The sequence below is a fragment of the Sphaerodactylus townsendi genome, linkage group LG07 (assembly GCF_021028975.2).
Source record: "Sphaerodactylus townsendi isolate TG3544 linkage group LG07, MPM_Stown_v2.3, whole genome shotgun sequence".
In the NCBI taxonomy this organism is placed as follows: domain Eukaryota; kingdom Metazoa; phylum Chordata; class Lepidosauria; order Squamata; family Sphaerodactylidae; genus Sphaerodactylus; species Sphaerodactylus townsendi.
This window is the reverse complement of record NC_059431.1, coordinates 111,417,852-111,442,301: the sequence shown is the minus strand read 5'-3', so window position 1 is coordinate 111,442,301 and position 24,450 is coordinate 111,417,852. Positions and strand designations below refer to the sequence as shown.

At 47.6% G+C, this 24,450-nt stretch overlaps 1 protein-coding gene across 1 annotated transcript in view; it reads left to right on the top strand.

Moving 5' to 3' along the window:
• Positions 1-2,009: 2,009 nt before the first annotated feature.
• Positions 2,010-24,450, top strand: part of HSDL2 (hydroxysteroid dehydrogenase like 2) — a 47,536-nt gene continuing 25,095 nt past the window's right edge. Inside the window, exons 1-4 of the mRNA XM_048504429.1 lie at positions 2,010-2,154; positions 18,326-18,489; positions 22,746-22,844; positions 22,969-23,083. Of these exons, the coding sequence (XP_048360386.1) occupies positions 2,138-2,154; positions 18,326-18,489; positions 22,746-22,844; positions 22,969-23,083 (395 nt within the window). The 5' untranslated portion in view covers positions 2,010-2,137. The remainder of the gene's footprint in view (positions 2,155-18,325; positions 18,490-22,745; positions 22,845-22,968; positions 23,084-24,450) is intronic.

The following is a 24,450-nucleotide window of genomic DNA, read 5'->3' as shown; positions in this document are numbered from 1 at the left end:
TTGCTCAATAAATGTGTTTATGTGTTTTTTAAATAGCAAGATAACACCTCATTTTGATCTTCGTTTCAAATTTGTTCAAGCTAATGTATTTATAATTCATAGATTCATACGTATAGTTCATATAAGTATTAACTTTACATATTGTACATTATGATGTGCTGATTTGTTTGTATAGAATTTAATGAGTTTATTGTAATGATTGAAATGGTTAATAAACATATATTATTATTTTTAAAGTGTTTATTTTTGTGGTTCATAATCACCTGAGCAATGAATTGTGCAAAATATCTCTCATGAGAAAAGTAGAGGTATTGCTGCTATTTGGGCAAAAAAAAAAAAACCCTTTATCTCTGGTGAGGTAATTTCAGCTACTTCATGTAGGACTGTGTTCCATAAATGGCTCCTGAGGGGGAAATGGGGTGGCAAAATTATCATAAGATGCTGGCAGCTGACCTGCATATTATATATAAAAACTGGTCACACAAGTGGTTTAGTTTTACGAGCATCCTAATGCCAGAGCAGCAATTTCATATGTGATCATAGCTGTTTTTCCAGAAAAGGGCGGGGGGGACACTGAAGCAGCACTGAGATCTTGTTCCGACAGTATACTGCACATTTGTAGATTATTGATGTGAGCAGTGCCATTCAGCTACTAGGAGTAAGCATGGTGTAATGGCTGCAGTGTTAACTAGTCTGGGTTCAAATCCCTTCTCTGCCATGGAAGCTTGCTGGGAGACTTTGAACCAATTACACAATTCTTTCTGGTTAACCTTCCTCACAAGAGAAAATAGAGGAGGGCGGAAGATTCTGTAAGTCACTCTGAGGAAGAAAACCCAAATATGAGGGCTTGAAGTAAACAATATTAACAAAATCATCATCATTAGTAGTAGTAGTACTAATATTGTTTTACTGGGTTTTAGAATGCTGCTTATTCTGAGTTATGTATTTTAACTATTTATCACTTATTTATTGTGCACATTGTTTTAGTTGTGGTTTTGCTGTACGCCGCCCAGAGCCCTTCGGGGGTGGGCGGTTAATCAAATTTTAAAAAATCCTCCTACCCTGTCTTCAATGCAGGGAGAACAGGATCGCCTCTACTCCCACCCACCAGCACCAAATGTTCATTGTTCGTATGTGGCTCCTTATGCATTCAAGCATCTTGGAGCAGTACTTGCAATGTGAAAGCAAAGAGGCTTTGTGCATAGAGGAGCAATGAACACATGGAAGCCCAAGGGAAAGGGACAAGGGGACTGGATCTTCCTTCTCCTGCCCAGTTTATGCCTTCCAGGATGCACCTTGTGATGGCGTGTGCCTTTCAGAGTTTGAATTGATGGGCACAGTTAAGAGACCCGGGGAAAGCAGTTGGAACTGAGACCTGGGAGAGTTAAAACTGGGAGTTTCTGTTAGCTGTTCAAACAGTTCTTATTATTCGCTGTTAATAAACTTGTTGTAGACCACTGTGGTCATTCTGCCATCAGCAAGACACACCTCATCTAGAACTTACAGTGCCACCATATGCAGAAGTATTCCGCGCTATGCTTTCTTTTTAAAGCTGGGGGTGAGCACTGCAGAAACAGAAGCTCGATGCAAATGAACAGCAGGTCGCCAGTTCGAATCCGCGGTCAAGAAATGTACTAGAAATATACAAGACCTCTGTTCTCACTCTTCATGCGTGCCTGAAGCGGGAGTCCCGCCTATCTCATTTCAGCACAGGCGATACCGTCCCGCCCTCAGCCGCGCTCCTCTCAGCCTGGAAACCGAGGCTGGGAATTCACCCAGTCACGTGGTCAGGGGAAAAAACTGGATGGCCCCAAACCACTCTGGCGGTTGCTAGGGACGCGGAGGGAGGGGAGGAGCCAATCTCGCCAGGCGACTTTCGATAGGCGGGGCTACAGAGACGCCGAGCTCCAGATCCGAGCCCTTCGGCGAGGCGGGGCTTCGGCGCGCCGAGGCTGGAACGCGACTCTCATTGGCTCCCGCGCCCGGAAGAGGCGGCGCTCCGCGATTGTTGAGCCCTTTGCCCTAGTGCGGGATTCCGAGCGAGGCGCTGGACGCGGACCCGCCTCGTCCAGCATTCAGACGTCGCCTCGGCCCCGCTGCCTACCCCGAGGTCCCCCTCGCCCCTCCGGATTCGGCCATGCTGCCCAACACGGGGTAAGCGGCGCCTTCGTCTGCCCCGCCTCGGGCAGGAAGCCTCGTTCACACGTGCAGGAGGCTGCGGGGGCAGAATGAGCGTCCACAGCTTTGCACTGCAAGACGCGTGTCTGTGGGTGGGAGAAGGGGCAATGCGTGGACTAGGACCAGATATTCTTTCACCCGCCCCTTGCCATGCAACTTGCCCAGGGATCCTGAGCGAGTCAGCCTAACCTGGTATTTGCTTTGTATTTAAATTCATTTTAATCGATGTTCACACCATATTTAAGAGAATAGAATTGATAGTATAGAGCAGGTAAACCAAGGGGACTTCCACCCAAAACCCTATTCATTAAACATTACAAGAGGGATCCTGGTGCGACATTCTAAAATTATTATAGAAATTGTCACGGGATCTTTTAGCCACCAACTCCAGAACGTTTTTTACTGGTTAGACTGTTATTATCTTAATCGTGATCGATGTATTAATCCTCGCAGGTATTTGTTTAGTTGGAGCCCACCAAGCAAATGGGTGGCGCGTGGGCAAAGAGGAGTTTGACACCTGCGTAAAAAAAAAAGGAGCAGTCATTGCCCTCTGCTTTTTGCCCACAAGCGTGAACACTGTAAGCGAAATTTAGTGTGCTCTTAAAACCAGCAAGAAATCTTGCTTTATAGCATGTGCTGCTTCACAAAGAAGATAAGGCTTTATTGAGACTTTAAATGTTGCCCACATGTAAGGATGGGCAGAGAAGTATGCAAGTAGAGTAAAGTTATATGGTAATGGAAGCACTGTCAAGTTACAGCCAACTTGTGGCAACACTGTGGCTCATTCCGCACATGCAGATTAATGCACTTTCAAACTGCTTTCAGTGCTCTTTGAAGCTGTGCGGAATGGCAAAATCCACTTGCAAACAGTTGTGAAAGTGGTTTGAAAACGCATTATTTTGCATGTGCGGAAGGGGCCTGTGAGATTTTCAAGGGCAGAGATGTTCAGAGGTGGTTTTCCATAGCCTGCCTCTCCACAGCCACCCTGGTATTCCTTGGTGGTTTCCCATTCAAATACTACCCAAGCCCTGCTTACTGCTTAGTATATACTGCTTAGCTTCTACAATTTTATTTATTTATTTTTGGATTTTTAAGCCGCCCATTCCCGAAAGGGCTCAGGGCGGCGTACAAGCAAGTACACAATAAAATACATTTGAATTTAAATACATTTAAAACCCAGTGAAAGAAGAGATCGGGCTAACCTGGGCCAAAATTGAATTGTATCGTTACTTATTTGAAAGAACCACGTTACCGCTTGCATAACGCTACAGAAGATTGCAGAGTCCAAAAGGGAGATGAGATTATCTGGAAGGAGATAACATTGTTCTGTTGTTGGACTTCTTGACGGCTGCATGCAGACAACTTGAGAAAGCGCATGTTTGTGCAATAAGAGGTGATAGTTTTGCATTTCACACTCACACACGCACACCCCTGTTAACACTCTTGAAATTTTGGAACAGCAGGGATCTGCTGAGGTTCTGCTTTGATTGTGTAAGTCTCAAAAGAAGAGAAACACCCAAACTTCGTTCAGGGCCACAATTCAGCCGAGAGTCTAGTCTCTGCACATCAGCTACCCCTACCATTAACACTCCAGAAATGCTCCCAGATCTTCTAGCTGCTGCTTCTGGCCACGGCACCCTTACTGCAAGTTTGAAGGCAGCAAGACCCTATTTGTGTGATTCAGCTTGCCATATTTTTGGCCAGGAACACCATCTCCCTTGGGGCAGAGTGGGTTTGATCTCTCCAAGTCACATAAACCTCAGACCTTACGGCAGTGATGGCGAACCTTTTTGAGACCGAGTGCCCAAATTGCAACCCAAAACCCACTTATTTATCGCAAAGTGCCAACACGGCAATTTAACCTAAATACTGAGGTTTTCATTTAGAAAAAACGGTTGGCTCCAAGGCACGCGTTACTCGGGAGTAAGCTTGGTGGTAGTCAATGGCTTTGCTTTGAAGCAACCATGCAACTCTTCCAATGGGTGAATCACAACCCTAGGAGGGTTTGCTCAGAAACAAGCCCCATTGCCAGCAACCAAGCTTACTTCCAGGTAAAGGATGGCGCTTTAGTTCTTTGCATGAAAATCAGGGGGCTTAACAGGGTTACCTACACTACTTCCCCAAAACTGAGTCTTAAGTTTAATGCTAATAATCGAGCCCAGCGGCCCAGGCCAGCCTAGATGTGTTGCGGGGGACTGTAGTGATGCACTGCTGACCCAGCAGCACCGTGGTAGAAAACGTTTGGGGCGCCCTTAATGGGACCCCTCTGGCCTTGCTGAGTCGCGACCGCGCCCCCACTCCTCATCCCCTGAGTCCACGGGTCATGAACGGTCTGGCTCAGTCACCGGGCGGAGGGACGATGGTCTTGCCCCAGGCTGAGGGATTAGGCTCAGGCAGCTTCACGGCCTTCCTCCTGCACGTAGCCAGGTGAGATCATGCATCACATGATGATCTCCAGGTCTCCCGGTCTCCCGCTCATCTCCCTACCCACCTCCTTTACACGCCCACAATGAAACCCTAATAAAAGGTGCGAGAGACCAGCACAGGGAGAGTTGTCAGGATCATGAAAACCCGCGCTTCCTGTTGCTGGCGGCCTTCTCCGCCAGATAAGAAACCTCCTCCGCGTCGCTATTCCTTAAGCGGCGGCGACCCTGCTGAGGGTTGACTACAAGCTGGGTGCCGGAAACCCGGGAATCCTCGAGACCGCATCCACCCTGCTCACCGTGGCCTGGGAAGGGCCGCGATACCGAGAGTCCGGCTGGATCCGAGCATCCAGGGACCACCGTTTCGGTATCGCTTCTGTCCTCCTGGATCGGGCAGCATCCAGAGACGCGTCCTAGGGACACTTCTCTGCGTCCGGCCGGAACACCGGTGAGTATGGGAGCTTGCAAAGAAAGCAGGGCTTATGACAAGCACGTTAAGCGAACTGGCGTTAACGAAATGCGGCAGGGTCCCCGTAAAGAGAAGGGAAAATTGGTTCGAGGAGATTGAAGCTCAGTGTCCATGGTACCCAGAGGGGGACATTGAATCTTAAGGACTGGGAGAGAAACATCAGCACTCGCTTCAAGCAGAGCCTCGCGCGCCGATGTCGCCTGCTACTGGCGATGGAGACAATGTTTTGTGTCGCCATCAGCCTGCAGAACCCTATGGCTCTCCCCTTGCTGTAGGCAGCCCTCGCTTTCGATCTTTCACCTTCAATTTCAACCCCGGAATTTTCTCTATCCACTAAATTGGACTGCCTGTCCTCCTTCTGCCCCCCTCCTTCCACCCCAATTCAAACTCTCCCGCGGCTCAGCCGCCCCTCCCCTTGCTCGCCTTCATTTTCCACTGCACCTCCGTCAGCTTGCCATCGTGAATGGCCGGGTTTCAAACTCTCGCGAGAGCGTAGCCCACGACATCTGCAGAAGAAACCCTGGACGGAAGGCGGATTCTTGCATTTATTGCCCGTCCACTTCACAGATACTGAGGGGGAGGGTAGGCGTCATTCGGCGGTTTGTCGAGTACCGCCTCTTTAAGCTATAACATCCTCACTCGAGCTCCGAAAGCGGTCGCGGGACAGTAAAGGAAGTCACCAGCCCTCCCTATGTGAGAAGGCATGCTAGAGGCGGTCGCGAGGAATCACTTTAATGGTTCCGGACTGCACTGGAAGACCACCTTCCGCAGATGCTCCTGGAGCCCTGCACAATTTGTGATCTGGGAGAGCGAAGTTCCCGCCCGGCAATGCTTTAGCTTAGACGGCAGCGTACCTCGGCGGCGCACACAGCCGCTCAGCTTTACGGCTTTGATGCCTTCAGTAACCCCAACAATCAGGATCGTCCTGCCGGTGGCCACCCTTCTGACGCGTTAAGCCTCTGAATGCGCCTCCAGAGGCGTTTTGAAAGTCCCCAAATGCCCGGGGCAGCCAACCCAAAGTTTTCTAGCACCCGGCAGAAGCCTCAAGAGGGCCCTATGCTGAGTTTGTGAACCAGGCTCCAGGGAGGCCCTCAGAGAGGCAGGTTGACGGCGGGAACTCCTTAAGCGCCTTGCCAAGGAGAGCAGCCTCCGGCTGGAGTGCCGCCAAAGCGTCACAGGCCTAGGAAGGGAACCCGAAGCTGGCCGACATGCTCAAAGCTTGCCAGGATATCGGGTCTTTTCGCCCCATCAAGCCAGCCTTCTAGTCGCCGCCTCTCTCTCGCTGCCATGAGGCAGCCCCGGAGACGAAGTGTTTCAATTCGCGGCCAAGCCAGGACATTTCCGGAGGAATTGCTTGGAGGCTGCCCGGCTGGGGGGCCTACAGCCCTGGACGTGAGGGAGGGTCTCTCCCCAGAGGGGCGAAGACCCCCAGGAAAGTCTAGGGCGAGGCGCTCCCAATGCCCGCTGGGAGGCCAGCCGGGCATCTCCCCAGCCCGGGAAACCAAGATCCGCACTCTCCAAACCTCTTCCCGGAGCTCCCCATGAGATCTTCGCTGCTCCAGCCTTCAGTATAAGTGATCCCATCCCCACGGAGACCATTAGGCTGGTCTTGCCAAAAGCTTCCGCCCGCTGAACAGGGAGTTTGTTCATCATCAGGGGTCATCGACCCCCAGCATGCAAGAGCCATCCCACATCCAAGTATGGACAAACATCACTGCAGAAACTGCCAGATTCACGGAACACCCCTGCCTCTATGCTCTCACTTGGAGGTCTAATCTAAGTTCAGCTAATCCTAAATCTTCGTTGCTCGCCTCCCCTCGTCTATACTCTTCCTGCTCTTGCTGGCCCCTTCTACTTCCGAAGTCACCATGCCTCCGGCCCAGTGCCCCAGAATGGCACGCATTTCAAAATCTCTGCAGAGTCCACACAGTCACTGAATTGCAGCAGAAAGGAATGCTGACGGAAGAGGACTGCCGTTTTGAGCTCCTCCTCAGAATGCCCCATAGCCAATCTACCCAAGGACAATGAGGGGCATGGAAAGGGGAAGATGCTCGCTGACAATGGCCTTAAGCCAAAAAGGAGTCCTTCGTGAAGAAGAAGCCCCCTTGGCCCTCTCCAGCTGTAAGGTTCAAACCAGATCTCATAGCCTCCTGAGCCTGTGCAAAGCCCTAAGCTCAAAGCTCCCAGTGGCAGCAAAATCGTCCAGCACCTCAGGAGAGAGCAAAATCTCCAAATCAGAGTTGCAATCCTCCTCGTTACTTTATATGTGCTCTGTATGCCTATGTATGTTCTGTATGTCTTGCCCCCCTTTCAAGAGACCCTAAAGTTTTTCCCCTCCATAGGGGATTTTTCCATTAGCTTCTAAGCTATGCTCTTGTGCTTCAATTAAAGTTTTTCTCCTTCTGATTATGTGTGCCAATGCCTTGAAAGGCTTCGCCCATTACAGCATCCGTGGGACACAGCTTCGTCGCGTGCTCCCCAGGATACCGATGGGACCTGCTTCAAGCCGCCTCCATCTTAGTTTAAACCCTTTCAAAACTTTTCTTCAAACCCCTCTCCTGAGAACCTTTTCCTTCGATCCATCTGAGCCTACACTGCCTGGCGTGGCGCAAGTTTACACTCTGAAGCCAAAAATCATTTCTATGCTCCCACATTCTCTGCTGAGGGCTCCCTGGCTAGTCACGAGGTGCCAAGGGGGGTCTCTCAGCCACCTATCTTACAGCCTCCGCTGTGAAGGTGCAGGGAAGCGAGCTCAAACCGACCCAAAGTCCCTTACGGGAGGGGAAGGTAGAGCTGACTTCCAAACCCTTCTTCCTTTCTGCACACCCTCCCTCTTTCTAATGGGCTGGCGCACCCCACCTCTAGATCTGGGATCTGATAAAGGGCTTTTTGCAAACCCCTCTGTTTGTTCCTGTGATCAAAACCTCAAGCCCAGGAACTGTTTTCTTTGCATCTTCTCTATATCTTCTCTATAAACGCTATATTCACGATATGACTATAGTTGGTGAATTGATTTCAAGTTGCTTTGCAAAAAACCCACACCTTAGAGCGGTGATTGGGATTGTTTTACAAACAAACATCCGACCTGGATATGACCTCTCTCCTTCCTCCCTAAGCGAACTGAATTCCACCTGCCTTGTATCTCTGTGGTCGATTTGTGGGAATGGGCCAGCTAGCCTAAGCATGGCCAAAACAAGCGAAAAGTCTCATCCAGCCAGACCATATCCAAAGTACTCTTCTCTATTCTCTATCAAAGAATTGCCGGAACCGGGCTTTCCATTATCATCTATAAGAGCGAATTAACTCCAGCCAGCGCGGTGGCTTGTTTTTTCTCTTCTATACAGGAGTCAGCTGCGCCACCCATCAGCGGAGATGGGCCGGGGCCTCCCTGGAGGATCCGACCCCGCCCGTAGCCCTGTTGAGGGAGCCCGATCACCCTCCAGCCTGGGCCCAAGATGGGAGAGGGACCTCTCTGGAACCAGTACACCCATTCTTTACGGAGATCGCATAGCCCAGGCTGCCATTGGACCCAGCTATGGCTCAAAGGTTGGCAGCTGTGTGTCGCTGCTCCTCATCTACAGCCGCCATTCTCTCTCCCTCTCTGCCGCCCCTATGGCTGAAACTTGGAATTGCAGCCAGGAACATTCCTGAAATAGATTTAACCCTTGGAACTCTCTCAGCTGCTTTCAGCAGCTTGAATAATTGTTGGAACCATGCCTCTCACAACCTTGCGTAGGAATCACTGAGCCACAATGCTATAAGACTATCAGTAGCTCTCCCTACGCTCTTGAGAAATCCATGGACTCCTAGCGTCCTAGTCAAACAGCAAAGAGCCATGCATTGGACAATTATGCAACCACGGGTTGCCTTCCTTCATATCATCCAGCCTATGTCGTTTAGCCATGTTTTGCTGTTTAAATTTATTGTATGCCCTAGTTTTTGAAGTTATGTTATTTTGTTATTGCTGCATTTCCGCCTGTCTGTCTGCGGGACTCTCTGCTACCCCAGGGCTCCACCCCAGGAGGCCGGGCCGCGCCGCCCGCCGCTCAGCTCTGCCCGATCCCTCCTGTTGAAGCTTGGCCAGTGCCTGTCCCCCTCGCAACTTCCCTTGCCCAGGAGCCCCGGACTTGTTTCCCTGTAACACCAAGACTATTGGCCGGCTGGCCTGTTGCCCTTGCTTGGCCCATCAGGTGATTCCACCTCCATTGCTCCTGGGCGCTCTGGCCTCCGAGGCAGCAGGGGCTTCGTCAAAGGCGACCCTAGACAATGTCGTGCAGCTAGTGATTACCATTACATCACCAAGGTTGTAGGAATGTATACATAATATGTGTTATTTTAATCCTCTGATAATTTGAACAGTTCATATGAAATGCGTGAGCTGCAAGAAGTTGTATCTAATCCCAAATTATGATGTTTTGCCCCATTAGTGGCAGGTCAGCCCTCTGGAGCTGGCTGCCGGGAGGATGGTTGAGTGTTATTGTACAGCTCTGCATTGGTTTCAGTGTATTGCCTCGTTATCGGATCTTGTTCCCGTTTAATGTGTCCTAATGTACCTGCTTAGCGTGTGCACGAAGCCCTCGCATGGCTGGTTCTAATATTGCACGGCAGAAGCGGTCAGCAATAGATAAGATGTTGAGGAGGAGACAAAGCGTCCCAACTAAATCGCAGCTATAGCATTTCGGTCCCCCTTTTTCTAAAATGTAGGAGATGTAGTGATGCAAACAGCACCGTGAGTAGAGCGTTGGGGCTGACCTGGATTTCGGCCTTGCTGGTCGCGCGCCCCTCCTCATCCCTGAGTCACGGGTCGCCAGACTGTCTGGCTCAGTCGCGAGGCATGGGACGTGGTCTGCCTTGGGTGAAGTTAGGCTCAGGCGGCTTCGGCTCCTCCATGCATTAGCCAGGTGAGATCATGCATCACATGATGATCTCCAGGTCTCCCGGTCTCCCGCTCATCTCCCTACCCACCTCCTTTACACGCCCACAATGAAACCCTAATAAAAGGTGCGAGAGACCAGCACAGAGTTGTCGGGATCATGAAGCCGCGCTTCCTGTTGCTGGCGCTCTCCGCCGGGTGAAGGCCTGCCGGCGTCGCCTATTCATAGCGACGACCCTGCGGGGTTGACTACAGGGGACACTCTGTGCGTGCCCACAGAGAGGGCTCTGAGTGCCACTTCTGGCACCCGTGCCATAGGTTCGCCATCACTGCCTTATGGACTGCTGTCAGCCAATTTCCTCCTTTCTCCTTCTGGGGCCTTTTGTTTATCTCAGCTACGTTCTTGTCCCTGCTTCCCTTCTCTTACTCCAGAGGCAGCCCGTCCACCCTCTCAGGAGTCTTTATTCCCAATGACACAAGTGGTGGCGGTCATTCTTCCTGCTTGCTGTTGGGGCTTGCCTTGTCCTTCCTTCTGCACTGCTGCTGCGCCACTACCCCTCTTTGGGTTACATCCATGCTCCATAGCTGGGGTGCACTGGAACATGACATGTCTCTTTTTTTTATTTGAGAGTTTCTCTAGCCCTGTGCAGACAAGGGCATAGCTTAATAAAATGGTGTCTGGGTGCCAGTCTGCACCTCCCCCCAGTTATGCACCACCCCAAACTCCCTGCCTGGGGAGTTTGAGGCGGGGCACTTTTGAGGCTGGCAAGCAGGGCTCGCCCCACTCCCAGTCTCCATGAATGGGAGGCTTATCCTGTCCACATGGAGGTCGGGAGTGGGGCCAGCCAGCTCATAAGAACATAAGAACATAAGAACAAGCCAGCTGGATCAGACCAAAGTCCATCTAGTCCAGCTCTCTGCTACTCGCAGTGGCCCACCAGGTGCCTTTGGGAGCTCACATGTAGGATGTGAACGCATTGGCCTTCTGCGGCTGTTGCTCCCGATCACCTGGTCTGTTAAGGCATTTGCAATCTCAGATCAAAGAGGATCAAGATTGGTAGCCATAAATCAACTTCTCCTCCATAAATCTGTCCAAGCCCCTTTTAAAGCTATCCAGGTTAGTGGCCATCACCACCTCTGTGGCAGCATATTCCAAACACCAATCACACATTCCAGAAGAAGTGTTTCATTTTTTGTGATCCTAAATTCTTCCTTTCAATGAATGTCCACCTGGTTCTAGTATTGTGAGAGAGAAAAATGTCTCTCTGTCAACATTTTCTACCCCATGCATAATTTTGAGACTTCAATCATATCCCCTCAGCAGCCTCCTCTCAAACTAAAGAGTCCCAAACGCTGCAGCCTCTCCTCATAGGGAAGGTGCTCCAGTCCCTGAATCATCCTTGTTGCCCTTCTCTGCACTTTTTCTATCTCCTCAATATCCTTTTGAGATCACGGCTGACCAGGAGGCGGACTGGTACTCCAAGTGCGGTCGCACCACTGCTTTATATAAGGGCATGACAATCTTTGCAGTTTTATTATCAATTCCTTTTCTAATGATCCCCAGCATAGAGTTTGCCTTTTTCACAGCTGCCATGCATTGAGTGGACATTCCATGGAACTATCAACTAAGGCGCCTAAATCCCTTTCCTGGTCTGCTTGACTGATAGCTTTTGACCCCTGTAGCGTGTAGCCTGAAGTTTGGATTTTTTGCCCCTATATGCATCACTTTACATTTTGCTACATTGGAACTGCGCTGCCATTTCTGAGCCCACTCACCCTAATTTTATCAAGGTCCGCTTGGAGCTCTTCGCAATCCTTTGTGGTTCTCACCACCCTACATAATTTGGTATCATCTGCAAACTTGGCCACCACGCTACCCACCCCTACTTCCAGGTCATTTATGAATAGGTTAAAGAGCACTGGTCCCAAAACGGATCCTTGGGGGACACCACTCCCGACATCTCTCCATTGTGAGAACTTCCCATTTACACCCACTCACCCCACAGCTCACCCCACCGCTAATCCCCACGTGGAGGTCAGGAGCGGCATGGGCTCATCTGAATCTAGCTGAGGCCAGGCTTAGACTGAGCCTGGCTGTTGTCAAGCCTCTAGCTCAGGGGTAGGGAACCTGCGGCTCTCCAGATGTTCAGGAACTACAATTCCCATCAGCCCCTACCAGCATGGCCAATTGGCCATGCTGGTAATCCTGAGGCTATCTGGCCACTGGAATCCTCCTAACTATGTTGACCCAGCTCAGCTCCCAGACTCCAGCTGACTGACTGGGACAGGGGAAATTGTATTGTGGGGGGGCCCTGCCCAGCTGTGGGCCCCCAGGAAGTGGCACCCAGAGCTTGAGCCTCCCCGTGTCCCCCTAGCTGCATTACTCTGTGCAGATGACCCATCTACATGTTGATTCACTGAGCAGACAGGGAGAGCACAGCCCAGTGTAAATACGAGTCGAGCAGGGGTCCCCAAACTTTTTAAACAGGGGGCCAGTTCACTGTCCCTCAGACTGTTGGAGGGCCGGACTAAAAAAAAACTATGAACAAATTCCTATGCACAAATGATTGTAAAATGTTTGATTTTACCTTTCAGCCTTTCTGTCTATTTTAAGAACAGTGACCAAAGTATGTCAAGTACAGGGTGGGCTCCAAATATTGTTGGGGAGGCTGTGGAATACCTTCCCCTGTAAAAAAAAAGAAAAAAAGGCAGAACTTTCCCAATGAAGCATTCCATCCAACCCAGGATCAGGTATCTTCCTGGGTTCTTCCTCCCTAGCAGCCAGCGAGCGATTCACCAGCCTGGCTGATGCCAATGGGAGTGAGGTGGAACAGAAAGCCTGAGAGCAACACATGGGGTAGCCAAGAGGGAAGGGCGGAGCAGGAGTTGCCACGTGTAAGGTTTCCAACTCTGGGTCAGAAAATTCATGGAGATTTGGGGGTGCCATCATGTAATTGCAATCAACAGCCGTTGGGGCTGGTTCCTCCTCTCCCTCGAGCCCCCACTGCACATGAATGGAGCCATCGCCGCCATGCCTGGCGGGCCGGATAAATGCCTTCAGGGGGCCACATTTGGCCCCCGGGCCGTAGTTTGGGGACCCCTGGAGTAGAGGTACCCAGGAATACTTCCTCTTCCCCTGAGGTCAACGGCACTACTTTCTGAATGTTGCTGTTCACAAGGCCTGGGCAGGCATACTGTTCATACTGTGCAAATGACTTGGTGATGGCAGTGCTCTTATACCCACCGTTTTCCCCATGTAGTGTGTCAGCCTGTGGAGGGTCATCGGCACACGGCTTCTGAATATTTGTTTATTCATTTATTTATTATTGGGTTTTGTATACCGCCCTACCCCCAGAGGGCTGTGGGCGGTGCACAACGTAACTTTACAACACATACAGCGAAAAACCCATTAAATTCAAACACAGCGGTCGATACAATAAAAACAACATCCAGCAATAAAACCCTTATTAAAGCCCTCCCAAAGAGTGGGGGGAAAGAAAGGTGGGTACCTTGGATGGTAGAGGGACCCCGAGCACAGGAGACTAAAGGGGGCACTTATCAGCGGCTGGACACTTCATCTGGTTGAATAAACAGTAAAAGGGAAAAGGGGGGGGGGGATAAACTCTGTATCTGAGGCCAGTGCATATTTTTTTTAATATAACACAATAAAACAACCACAGCACTGAATGGCAAATCATTGCCTGTTAATTCTAAAACAGAGAAAAGGGATCTGGTGCCTTTAGAACAACTCCAAAAACCTGTATTGATTTTGCTTGACTGGGGTAACATGTCCACTGTAAGTGTAGCAGCGCACAGAAGTTAACAGACAGGTCTGAGTGAAAAAGCTGTAGTTGTAAAAAAAAAAAGTTTTGGGTGGAGCTTGAAGAAATTAGCTCTTGGAAATTCTCCTCAAAAGTCCTTCTGCGTGGACTTTTGTTAAATTTGACAGTACATGGCCAATAAAATAAATGGTGTGTGTGTGTGTGGAGAAATTGGCATTTCCAAGGTTCTGGGAACAGTGTGGCTCCAATCTGGTAAAAGCTTTTTGATACAACCCCATTGCTACTTTCTGTTTCTGCAATCAACGACGCAAGGAGGTTTTAACCCCATAGCATTCAAATGGTTTTGAGTTGAAGGAAATGAGCGTAATTAAATATTGGATTAATACTGTTATTACAGGGTTCAGGCGACATCCTCTATAAACAGTGGGTAGATTAGTTGAATGCTGCTTTGCCAACTAATGATGGATTACCTACTGCTGCCTGCTAGGGTGCTTGCAAAAATCGTTTAACTGTGCAGACCTTGGTCTGCTCAGGTTCTGCAAAATGCTTCTGATGTCTTGAAATGAGAGTGCATTCCTAGGTTCACTGACTCAGGTTTGCACTGTTATCTTGTAAACTTACCCTGTTTCCCCAAATATAAGACATCCCCTAAAAATAAGACATAGTAGAGGTTTTGCTGAAGTGCGAAATATAAGGCATCCCCCGAAAGTAAGACGTAGCAAAGTTTTTTGTTTGGAAGCATGCCCGACTAACACAGAAAAATAAGACATCCCCTGAAAATAAGACATAGCGCATCTTTGGGAGCAAAAATTTATATAAGACACTGTCTTATATTCGGGGAAACACGGTCACACACATCATTGAGCCCCTGGGTTTCTGTTTTAATTTTTGTTTTAAGTAAATCGTGTAGGTGATGTGGAATGATAGGACATAGTCCTGTCTCATCAGATCTTGGAAACTAAGCTGGGTCAGTGCTTCCCAGGAAGACTCTGCAGAGGAAGGCAATGGCAAACCACCTCTGCTTAATCACTGCCTTGTAGAAGCCAGAAGGGTAAGCTATAAGTTGATTTTACCCAACTTAGTGTGAGCAGTACCATTAATTGTGTAGAACTGAAAACAGCCCTTCCATGGCAAGAACAGTAAGTCTTAATGCGTTTTATTTTCTGAGTTGTTGTTGTTACATTGAAGTCTTTGGATTAGATCAAAAGTACCCCTTCCCATCCATCTATTTAGTGAAAGACTTCACACAAGTGTCTCACTTAGTATAAGAGGATCTTTGCATTCAACCCATTGTGTTATGCCTGCCAGATTTCTTTTTAGTAGATTATTATCGACTTTGACATTTTTTTATTCTGTCGCCTGATTAGTAGAGCACTTCTTGCAACGACAGCATAGTTAATACTACGTATTATGTTCTCTGCTTATAAACAGAGGTGGGATCCAGCAGGTTCTCACAGGTTCCCGAGAGTAGGTTACTAATTATTAGGTATTATTGTGCGAGGAGGGTTACCTAATTGGTGGCTGATTTTGCCACGCAGCAGGAGGTGCACGCATGCGTGGCAGCCTGCGTAGCCTAAGTGCATTAGTTTCCTTGGGACCAGCGCGGTGACTCGTCCTGCCACAGCTAGCCAGGAATGCCAGCACCCTGGAATGCCTGGCCCGCAACCCCTGTCGCGCCCCGCCCAGCCCCATTGGCGCTAAGCCACAGTTTGAATCCCACCACCATGGGAACCTGTTACTAAAATTTTTGGATCCCACCACTGCTTATAAAGATACCTCAGTGATAGATGTTCTCTGGAGTTTGTTCGTGGAGGATAAAAAGAAAGCCAGTAGTAAAGAAGGGAATACTCTGATCCCTAAAAGTCAACATGGGTTTCTCAAAAACAAAAGGTCTTGCCAGACCAATCTTATTTCTTTTTCTGATAAGAGTTGACAAGTATGGTAGGGAATGCTATGGATGTAGCATACCTTGATTTTAGTAAGGTCTTTGACAAGGGGCCCCATGATATTCTTGCAAGCAAGCTCGTAAAATGTGGACCGGACAGTGCTACTGTTAGATGGATTTGTAATTGGTTGACTGACCAATCCCAATGGGTGCTCACCAATGGCTCATCTTCACCCTAGGGGGAAGTTGCTTGTGGGGTGCCACAGGGTTCTGACCTGGGGTCAGTGCTATTCAATTTTTTTACCAGTGACTTGGATGATGGAATGGAGGGCATGCTAATCAAATTTGTAGATGGCTCAAAATTAGGAGGGATAGCCAATACCCCAGAGGACGGAGTCAGAATTCAAAACGACCTGGCTAGATTAGAGAGCTGGACCAAAACTAACAAAATGAATTTCAGCAAAGATAAATGTAAGATAGTACACTTAGGCAGAAAAAAATGAAATGCACAGATATAGGATAGGTGAGACCTGGCTTGACAACAGTAAATGTGAAAGGGGTCTGGGTGTCTTAGTAGACCATAAACTGAATATGAGTCAGCGGTGTGATGCGGCAGCCAAGAAAGCCAATGCTATTCTGGGCTGCATTGATAGGAGTATGGTGTCTCAATTCAACAAGTATATTGATAAGCTGGAACAGGTCCAGAGGTGGGTGATAAAAACGGTGAAAGGTCTAGGATCCATACCCTATGAGGAGAGACTTCGGGAACTGGGTATGTTTAGTCTGGAAAAGAGAAAGTTAAGGGGAGACATGATAGCCATGTTTCAATATTTAAAGGGATGTCATGATGAAGAGGGAGCAAGCTTGTTTTCTTCTGCCCCAGAGACAAGAAGTAATGGATTCAAGGTGCAGGAAAAGAGATTCCAGCTAAACCAGGGGTAGGGAACCTCCAGTTTCTCAGATAAATAGGGTCTAACAATTCCCATCAGCCTCTGTCAGCATGGCCAATTGGCCATGCTGGTAGGGGCTGATGGGAATTGTAGTTCCTGAACATCTGGAGAGCCGCAGGTTCCCTACCCCTGAGCTAAACATTAGGAAGAACTTCCAGGTGGTAAGGGCTGTTCGACTGTGGAATATGCTGCCTTAGATGGTAGTGGAGTCTCCTTTTGGGGAAGTTTTTCAACAGAGCCTGGATGGCCATCTGTCAGCAGTGCTTTGATTGTATGTTCTTGCATGGCAGAAGGTTGGACTGGATGCCCCTTGTGGTCTCTTCAAACTCTATGATTCTAACATATCAGCTATACCAGAATTATTGTGGGGTGTTGAAGTTACCACGTTTCTGTGATCTGGACTATGCTAAGGATCAGAACCGATGCTGTTCGGTGTGGTTTCAGTTGGGACCAAGTGTGGAGACCCATCATGTGGTTTTGGTGGTCTTGTACTTAACCAAGCAATCCAGCAGCACCTTAAAAATGTATTCCAGCACTTACCGTGTTTCCCCAAATATAAGACAGTGTCTTATATTAATTTTTGCTCCCAAAGATGCACTATGTCTTATTTTCAGGGGATGTCTTATTTTTCTATGTTCTGTTCGTCGGGCATGCTTCCAAGCAAAAACTTTGCTATGTCTTACTTTCGGGGGATGCCTTATATTTCGCACTTCAGCAAAACCTCTACTATGTCTTATTTTTCGGGGATGTCTTATATTAGGGGAAACAGGGTCCTTCCTTTCTTTCTTTCTTTCTTCCTTTCTTCCTTTCTTCCTTTCTTTCTTTCTTCCTTCCTTTCTTTCTTCCTTCCTTCTTTCTCTTCTTCCCTTCTTTCTTCTTCTTCTTCTTTCTTTCTTCCTTTCTTTCTTTCTTTCTTTCTTTCTTTCTTTCTTTCTTTCTTTCTTTCTTTCTTTCTTTCTTTCTTTCTTTCTTTCTTTCTTTCTTTCTTTCTTCTTTCTTTCTTTCTTCTTTCTTTCTTTCTTTCTTTCTTTCTTTCTTTCTTTCTTTCTTTCTTTCTTTTCTTTCTTCTTCTTTCTTTTCTTTCTTCTTCTTTAGACCAAGGTCTTGAACAATAAAACCATCAAACTAAAATAAAAGCCGTATGTAAAAACACCTCCCTTCAACTCGCCAGCACTAGCTTTCATAAATCAGAGCTCAGTTCATTGGATTCATGTAAATCCATAGCTGATATGCATTCATTTTATGCTGGAATGATTTTTGTGTATCTTTAAGGTGCCATCGGACTCCTATTCAGTTTTGCTGCAGCAGATAAACACAGCTATCCTTTTGGAATTATTATCGAAGTAAATCACTTTAGATTTTGCAGTTGGGTCAAGAGTCAAGGTATGCCGTTTTTAGTGGCATTCCTGTGCGTGATACACTGCTTTGACAAAAAGGGTGGCGTGAAGGCACAGCTAGTCAGGACTGAAAATTTACATGCAACATTACTCAGATCTTTGTTTTTACAGAACATTGGAAACCAATTGTGTAACTCCAAGACACATGCACCTTAGGCAATAGCATATGCAAAATGGAACACATTGGATAAAAAGTACAAACTTTAACCTAGTACTCAAGTTGGGAGTTTTCTAGTTGTGACTTTCAAGTGCAAGTTTGGTACTGCATTTCAAACCAGACAATTTTTAGACAAAAGAACTGCAGAATTAACTTTTTCTGGCGCTGAAAGAAATTATTTCCCCTCCCCTTGTTGTGTTTATTTTCCTAGGAAGTTGAGAGGATGCACTCTTTTTATCACGGGTGCAAGCCGTGGCATTGGAAAAGCGATCGCCTTGAAGGCAGCAAAGGATGGGGCGAACATTGTGATAGCTGCCAAGACGGGAGTGCCGCATCGCACGCTCCCAGGAACCATTTACTCTGCTGCAGAAGAAAGTGAGGATGACAGGTCGTTCAACTACTGACTTCTAGGGTGCTCTGACATCCAGATCACGTGGGGCTTCCTCTTTGTGTAGCTTTTCCTGGTGCTGGTTACCTGGACTGTCTTTCCACCAGGCTATCAGCCTATTTTTAGCCTTCTACTTGAATCAGGATGCAGTAAGGACTTTATGCCCCATAGTACCCTGTTGAAATGGAAAAGAATACCATTTTAATAACATTCTGTTTGGTAACTTTGTGCTCTACTCTCGGAGCAAGGTATAAGCTTCAGATTAACATAGCAAGCCTTTATTGGCATAGACAACAGTTCAACAATAACAAAAAACGGATTAAAAAGCATATATAATACAGGAAATAAATGTTAGGTCGAAGGAAATCTACTGGCGTTTAGTAATTTCCAGGAGCAAGTCTGCCACTATCATACAGAGAGAAGGATCAGGGTTGCCCAACAAATAGTGTAATCTAATTAAATCGGGGAAATGGGGTAAATGTAAAGATTCACATACTTGGATCTGATTTCCTTGAATCTGAGACAGTGTAGTAATTGGTGGACCAGAGATTCAACTGAGCCATCATTACATGGGCACAATCTTGTAGCCTTTACTTGCTTATTAAATCTGCCATGTAACAAGGCAGAAGGCATAACATTAAACCTGGCGAGCATTATGGCTCTCCTTTGAGCCGGGTTTATTAAGCAATACAGGTAGTGTGCCAAGTGGCCCCGTTCAAATGGGAGAGAAAAATACAGGGGGGAGCACGTTTTCTGGGCTGCGGTGATTAGGGTAGAGAACTCTCTATCCAATAGTTGACAGCTTTAAATTAGAAACCCACATACAGGTTTCTTTAAGCATTTAAATTTATTTGTAGAGGGGCCCAGTGGGTCTAAACACAAGATGCCTTCTGCCCTTCGAACAGCCCATATACAATATTTTTATTTTCATAATAACTTGTAAGGGTAAGTAAACCTGAGTGAGTGGTTTGGGCAAACCACCGGTGAATTTCAACTCCCCTGGGTTTGATATTCACAAGCCTGACACGTTCATTATTTCACAGGCAAGGTAATTTATGCTATTTTTAAAAACTGGCGTATATATCTTTAAAGCTGCTCGAATGATTCTGCATCAAAAGAAAAATTGGAAGCCAGAGATCTAAGCATGGTTTCAGGGGGATGGGGGATGGGCATTGTTGCTTCCTGTCCTTTCTTGGCAGTGTCGTTGTTGACAATTGGAAGTTCAGGAAAGAGTGCTGGGAACTAAAACTGGATCTAGGCCTGGCTGTATAGACAAAGTCCTGTTTATAAGTAGTTTCCGGAATATAGACTGACAGCCCAATCCAGAGGAGGGGGAGCTAAATGGACTGTGGGAACGGCCCGGGCCCAACACGTTTGTCCACCCTGGTGGCATAAGTGGCACCCACACCAGCAGTGAACATGTTGGCGGGAGCTGCAAAGCTGTGAGACGCCCAAATCCTGAAGAGCAGCCGGGGGTGGGCTGATTTTACTCAGCTTCCACCATTCCTTTAGCTAGGGAATGCCCCGGCCCAGCCTCTGACTTAGCCACAGAAACATGTGGTGTCAGTCATTTTTTCCAATTGAGTTTTTCCAGGTCACAGTGGGTTCTCCCTCCCCCCCCCATTCTGCTTGCTGTTCCTCCCAGAGCTCCATCGGGGGTGACGTGGCACCACCTCCCCCGCACCGTCCACAGCCATCATGGGGAGCCATCTCCCCATCCTAAATTGGACCGCCCAGTTATAAAGACTCAGAATTCAATCTGGATGGGCATCCCTTCATGCATCAGAGCAGTGTTTCCCAACCTTTTTGAGGTCAGGTTACCTTTGACCTCACTTTTCATATCTCACAGTACCCCTGCCGCCACCCTCCACCTTCCCCTCCCATTGCCCCTGCTTGCCACACACCCCACCTTCCCCTCCCAGGGTGAAGGGAAGCACTGGGGGTGGTGGTGGCTGCTGACCTTGTGGCAGGCCCTGTCCTTGCTGTGTTGCTGCGGTACCCCTGGCACATGCTCACGGCACCCCAGGGTACCACGGAACCCTGTTTGAGAATGGCTGCAGCAGAGTGTTAATATGTGGGTCAAAAATGATAATGTCAGCAAAGGGTAATCTCTCCTGCGGTTGTCAGCAGGCGTGCCTGAACTTTTTGTAAAGGCCTGCTGGGATGTTATGTACCTACATGCCATGAGAAGCTCCAACCGCCTGTTTCCCCATATTAAACCTCTATTAAACAGACAGAACATTTTTCTCCAAGGCTGTTGGCAACTTTAAAACTCCGCTGTGTTACTGCAGGGGTGTCCAACTGTGGCCCTTCAGATGTTCATGGACTACAGTTCCCATCAGCCCCTGCCAGCATGGCCAATTGGCCATGCCAGCAGGGGCTGATGGTTATTGTAGTCCGTGAACGTCTGAAGCGCCACAGTTGGACACCCCTGTGTTACTGTTTCATTACAACTGTGTAACTAGTTCTGCAAGCTCTAGGGAATGCTGCGTAGGAGGCTGTTGTTTGCAAAATGCAAGCACTGTGTGCCTGAGTAGAGGCTGTGAAGGAGTGTGGGAGGTTGGCTGTTTGAAAAGGAAAACTTCAAAAATCCCACTGGACATTCTCGAACCTTTGTTTGCACCTAAAGTAGCTCTTTGGATCTTTGCCTCCATTTTTGTCAGCGTCTGCAGTTTGGTAAGGCTCTCGTTCTTCAACCGAGACTGTAATCCATATGCTTAAATTTGGCGTGCAGCAGAGAAGGCTGATGGCATTTTAGGCAAGGATGCAGCAGTTTGACTGAGAAGAAACTCTCTTGAATTTATTCCAGCACCATCAGTTCCCATGGCATTTGTAAGAATGTAAGCCAAGAAAAAAAAAATAGTTATATTCCCCACCCTAAGGGTTTTAGAATCCCAAATCCCTCTTTTGAATCACGATCTATGTTGCATATAACCTTTGGGTTTTTAAAAGGAAGTTCCTTGGTAGTTCTGTTGAATAACGTCATGACTTTATCATGGTATTGCTGAAGGTTTTCACAGCCAGAATCAACTGGATGTTGTGGGTTTCCTGGCTGTGTGGTAGTTTTCACTCCTAATGTTTTGCCTGCAACTTAAAGTTGCACCTGCAACTCTGGTAGCTACCATGACGGACTGCGCATTGAAGTCATTGAAATCCACAAACACTGGTACAGTTTTAACAAAAAGGAACAGAGTTTGAAAATCAGCAAAACCCGACTACCGGTCCTAAAAAACACCAAAATCAAAAACCAGAGATTCAAATTCAACAGCAAATGAACTCCACCCGGACGCATCCTCATGCAATTGCAAATGGAATTGCAGGTGCAACCTCAAATGCAAATGCAGTCGCAGATACAACTGCACATAGATATGCAAATATAGCTGCAATTGAACTCCACCTGGACACATGCCAATTTGTTTTATTTATTTATTATTTAATTCATATGCCACCATTCCTCATGGCAGATCACAGAAAATCCAGTTAAAATGTAGTTATGTTGTTGATACTGTATAGTGCTTTAAGATTTCACTGTAGCCAGGGAAATGAAGAGAAATGAAACAAAAAAAGGAAGAGGAGAACAATAGGGGCAGGTAGGCCATTGGTGTCCTCAGCTGTAGGCCTGGCGGATTAGCTCTGTCTCATTCGATGGGGCGTTCCACAGGTTGGGGCCAGAGCCGAGAACACTCTGGACTTGGGCAAGGACAGCCCGATCTCTTTCAGGCCAGAGATCACCAACAAGCTGTTATCCACAGATCGAAGCACTCTCTTGGGGGTGCCTCATTCCCCCACAACCTGTGAGGCGGGAAAAAACATATACTCCACCACACAACCATTCCACACTGCCACTGAGGGAACCACATCTTACCACGACATGCCTTTGGAAGATGCCACTCAATGGGAAAACGTGAGGAGCTAAAGCTACCAGACCATAGTTACACGGTTCAGAAAACCCACAATAGCCAATACATCGTGGGTTTGGACAGAACAGTTGTGTATGGACAGAACAGTTGTGTAATGTTTGTGGCTGTGGCCTATCTCTGTGGTGTTGTGGTCTGGGATGTGAGAGACCCAGATTCAAATCTCCACTTTGCCACGGGAACTTGCCGGGTGACTGTGGGCCAGTCGCTTGCTCTCAGAGTTGTTAGGAGGATAAGATAGAGGAGAGGAGAACGATGGAAGCTGTTTTGCATCCCTGTTGGGGAGAAACATGATGGAGCAAATAAACAAATGTTCTCTTTTCCAGTTGAAGCAGCTGGAGGAAAGGCGCTACCGTGTATCGTCAACGTAAGAGAAGAAGAGCAGATAGCTGAAGCGGTGAATAAGGCGGTACAGACATATGGAGGTAGGACCCGACCTCAGTTTTACTGAACGTGTTGCTAATTTATTCAACATTAATAGAACAAATGTAAGGAACAGTTGGTGCGTTTCTGTGCATTAAAAAAAACGTTGGATTATTTTATAACCAGGGATAGATGTTCTTGTGAATAACGCAAGCGCTATCTCCTTGACTGGCACGCTGGAAACGCCCACGAAGAAAGTAGACCTCATGATGAGCGCCAACACGAGAGGGACGTATCTAACGTAAGTGCCGACCGGGTAAATGTGGATAAACGATGTTTTCCCCCCATTATCAGGTTTAGGCATGAAAAAAACCCAGCTTAATGAGTTGGGCATTTCCTTGGAGGACCTGCTAATGTTAACAGAGCAGGAGGTCTATGGGGCTATCAGGAAGAGACTTTTTGATAGAGAGTTTCAACAGATGCTAGAGGAAGCTAATAAAACCTGTTCCCTGATCTCTCTGGGAATACCTGTGGATAGATTAATTGTAGCCCGGTACCTTTATCTCCTGGTTGAGGCCCGGTGGCGTAGAGCAGTCACCTTAGCTAGGTGTAATGCCCTGCCTTTAGCCTTGGATTCCACCTTGGAATCCCACATAAAGAAAGGAAATGCCCGTGTGGCATGGGTTCTGTGGAAACAGTATCTCATATGCTGTTGAATTGTCCTTTTTATGAGATAGGTAGGAAGAAGCACTTAATCCCCTTCCTGCATGGAAGTGAAGGCATTACAGATAAACAGAAGGTTATATATCTTTTAAACACCCACAACTACGAGCTGTTGGAAGCGGTGGCTAAATTTTTTAATGGTGTTATTTTAACTAGTCAGAAGTTGTAAAGGCTGCTGTTATCTTTCAATGTTAATGTGAAACTATTTATATGCCATTAAAGGTATTCGAAATCGAAAAAAACAGCTCTTTGAGTTCTGGGTAAATTATGTGGATTTAGTTCAGCCTGCTACACAGGCAGATTCTGGTTTTTATTAATGCATCGAGACAGATTTCCCATGGGTGGTTGGGAGCTGAAAGGTGTTGGTAGGAAGGATAACTCTGCCCGATGGTTGTGGAGGTGGACTGAGAGAAGCACAGACCTCTGTAGGTTTCTTGTAAAGCTATCGCATGTAGGACCTGTTTGCTTTTCCCACCTCTGAAGGTGGGTGCCTTCTGTTCTGCAAAGTGAAACAGACTTCCACTTTTCTGTCCATATCCTGTGCTTGGATAATCATGGACAGCCTTGTCCTCGATCCTCTGTTTTAAGAATTGCTAACCTTTACTGAAAGTTGTATAGTCTGCTTTGCTTTTTTCGCTTTCTTCTTCCGGTTTTTGGATTAGACCCCTCTTAGATTTTTGCCGCGTGGCGTAGTGGTTAAGTGCACTGCCACTCACACGGTCAGGAGTTCGAGCCCCCGGTGGGTCAGATATCCTGGCAGCTGGCTCATGGTCAACTCAGCCATGCATCCATTCCTTGGTCGGTAAATGAGTACCTAGCACATAGGTAGGGGGTAAAGAATAGCCGGGGAAAGCAATGGCAAACTACCCCACAAAAACAGCTTGCCTATGAAATCACTGTTTGCAGTGGTACCCCAGGGTCGAACAGGTGCTCAGGAGCAGACCA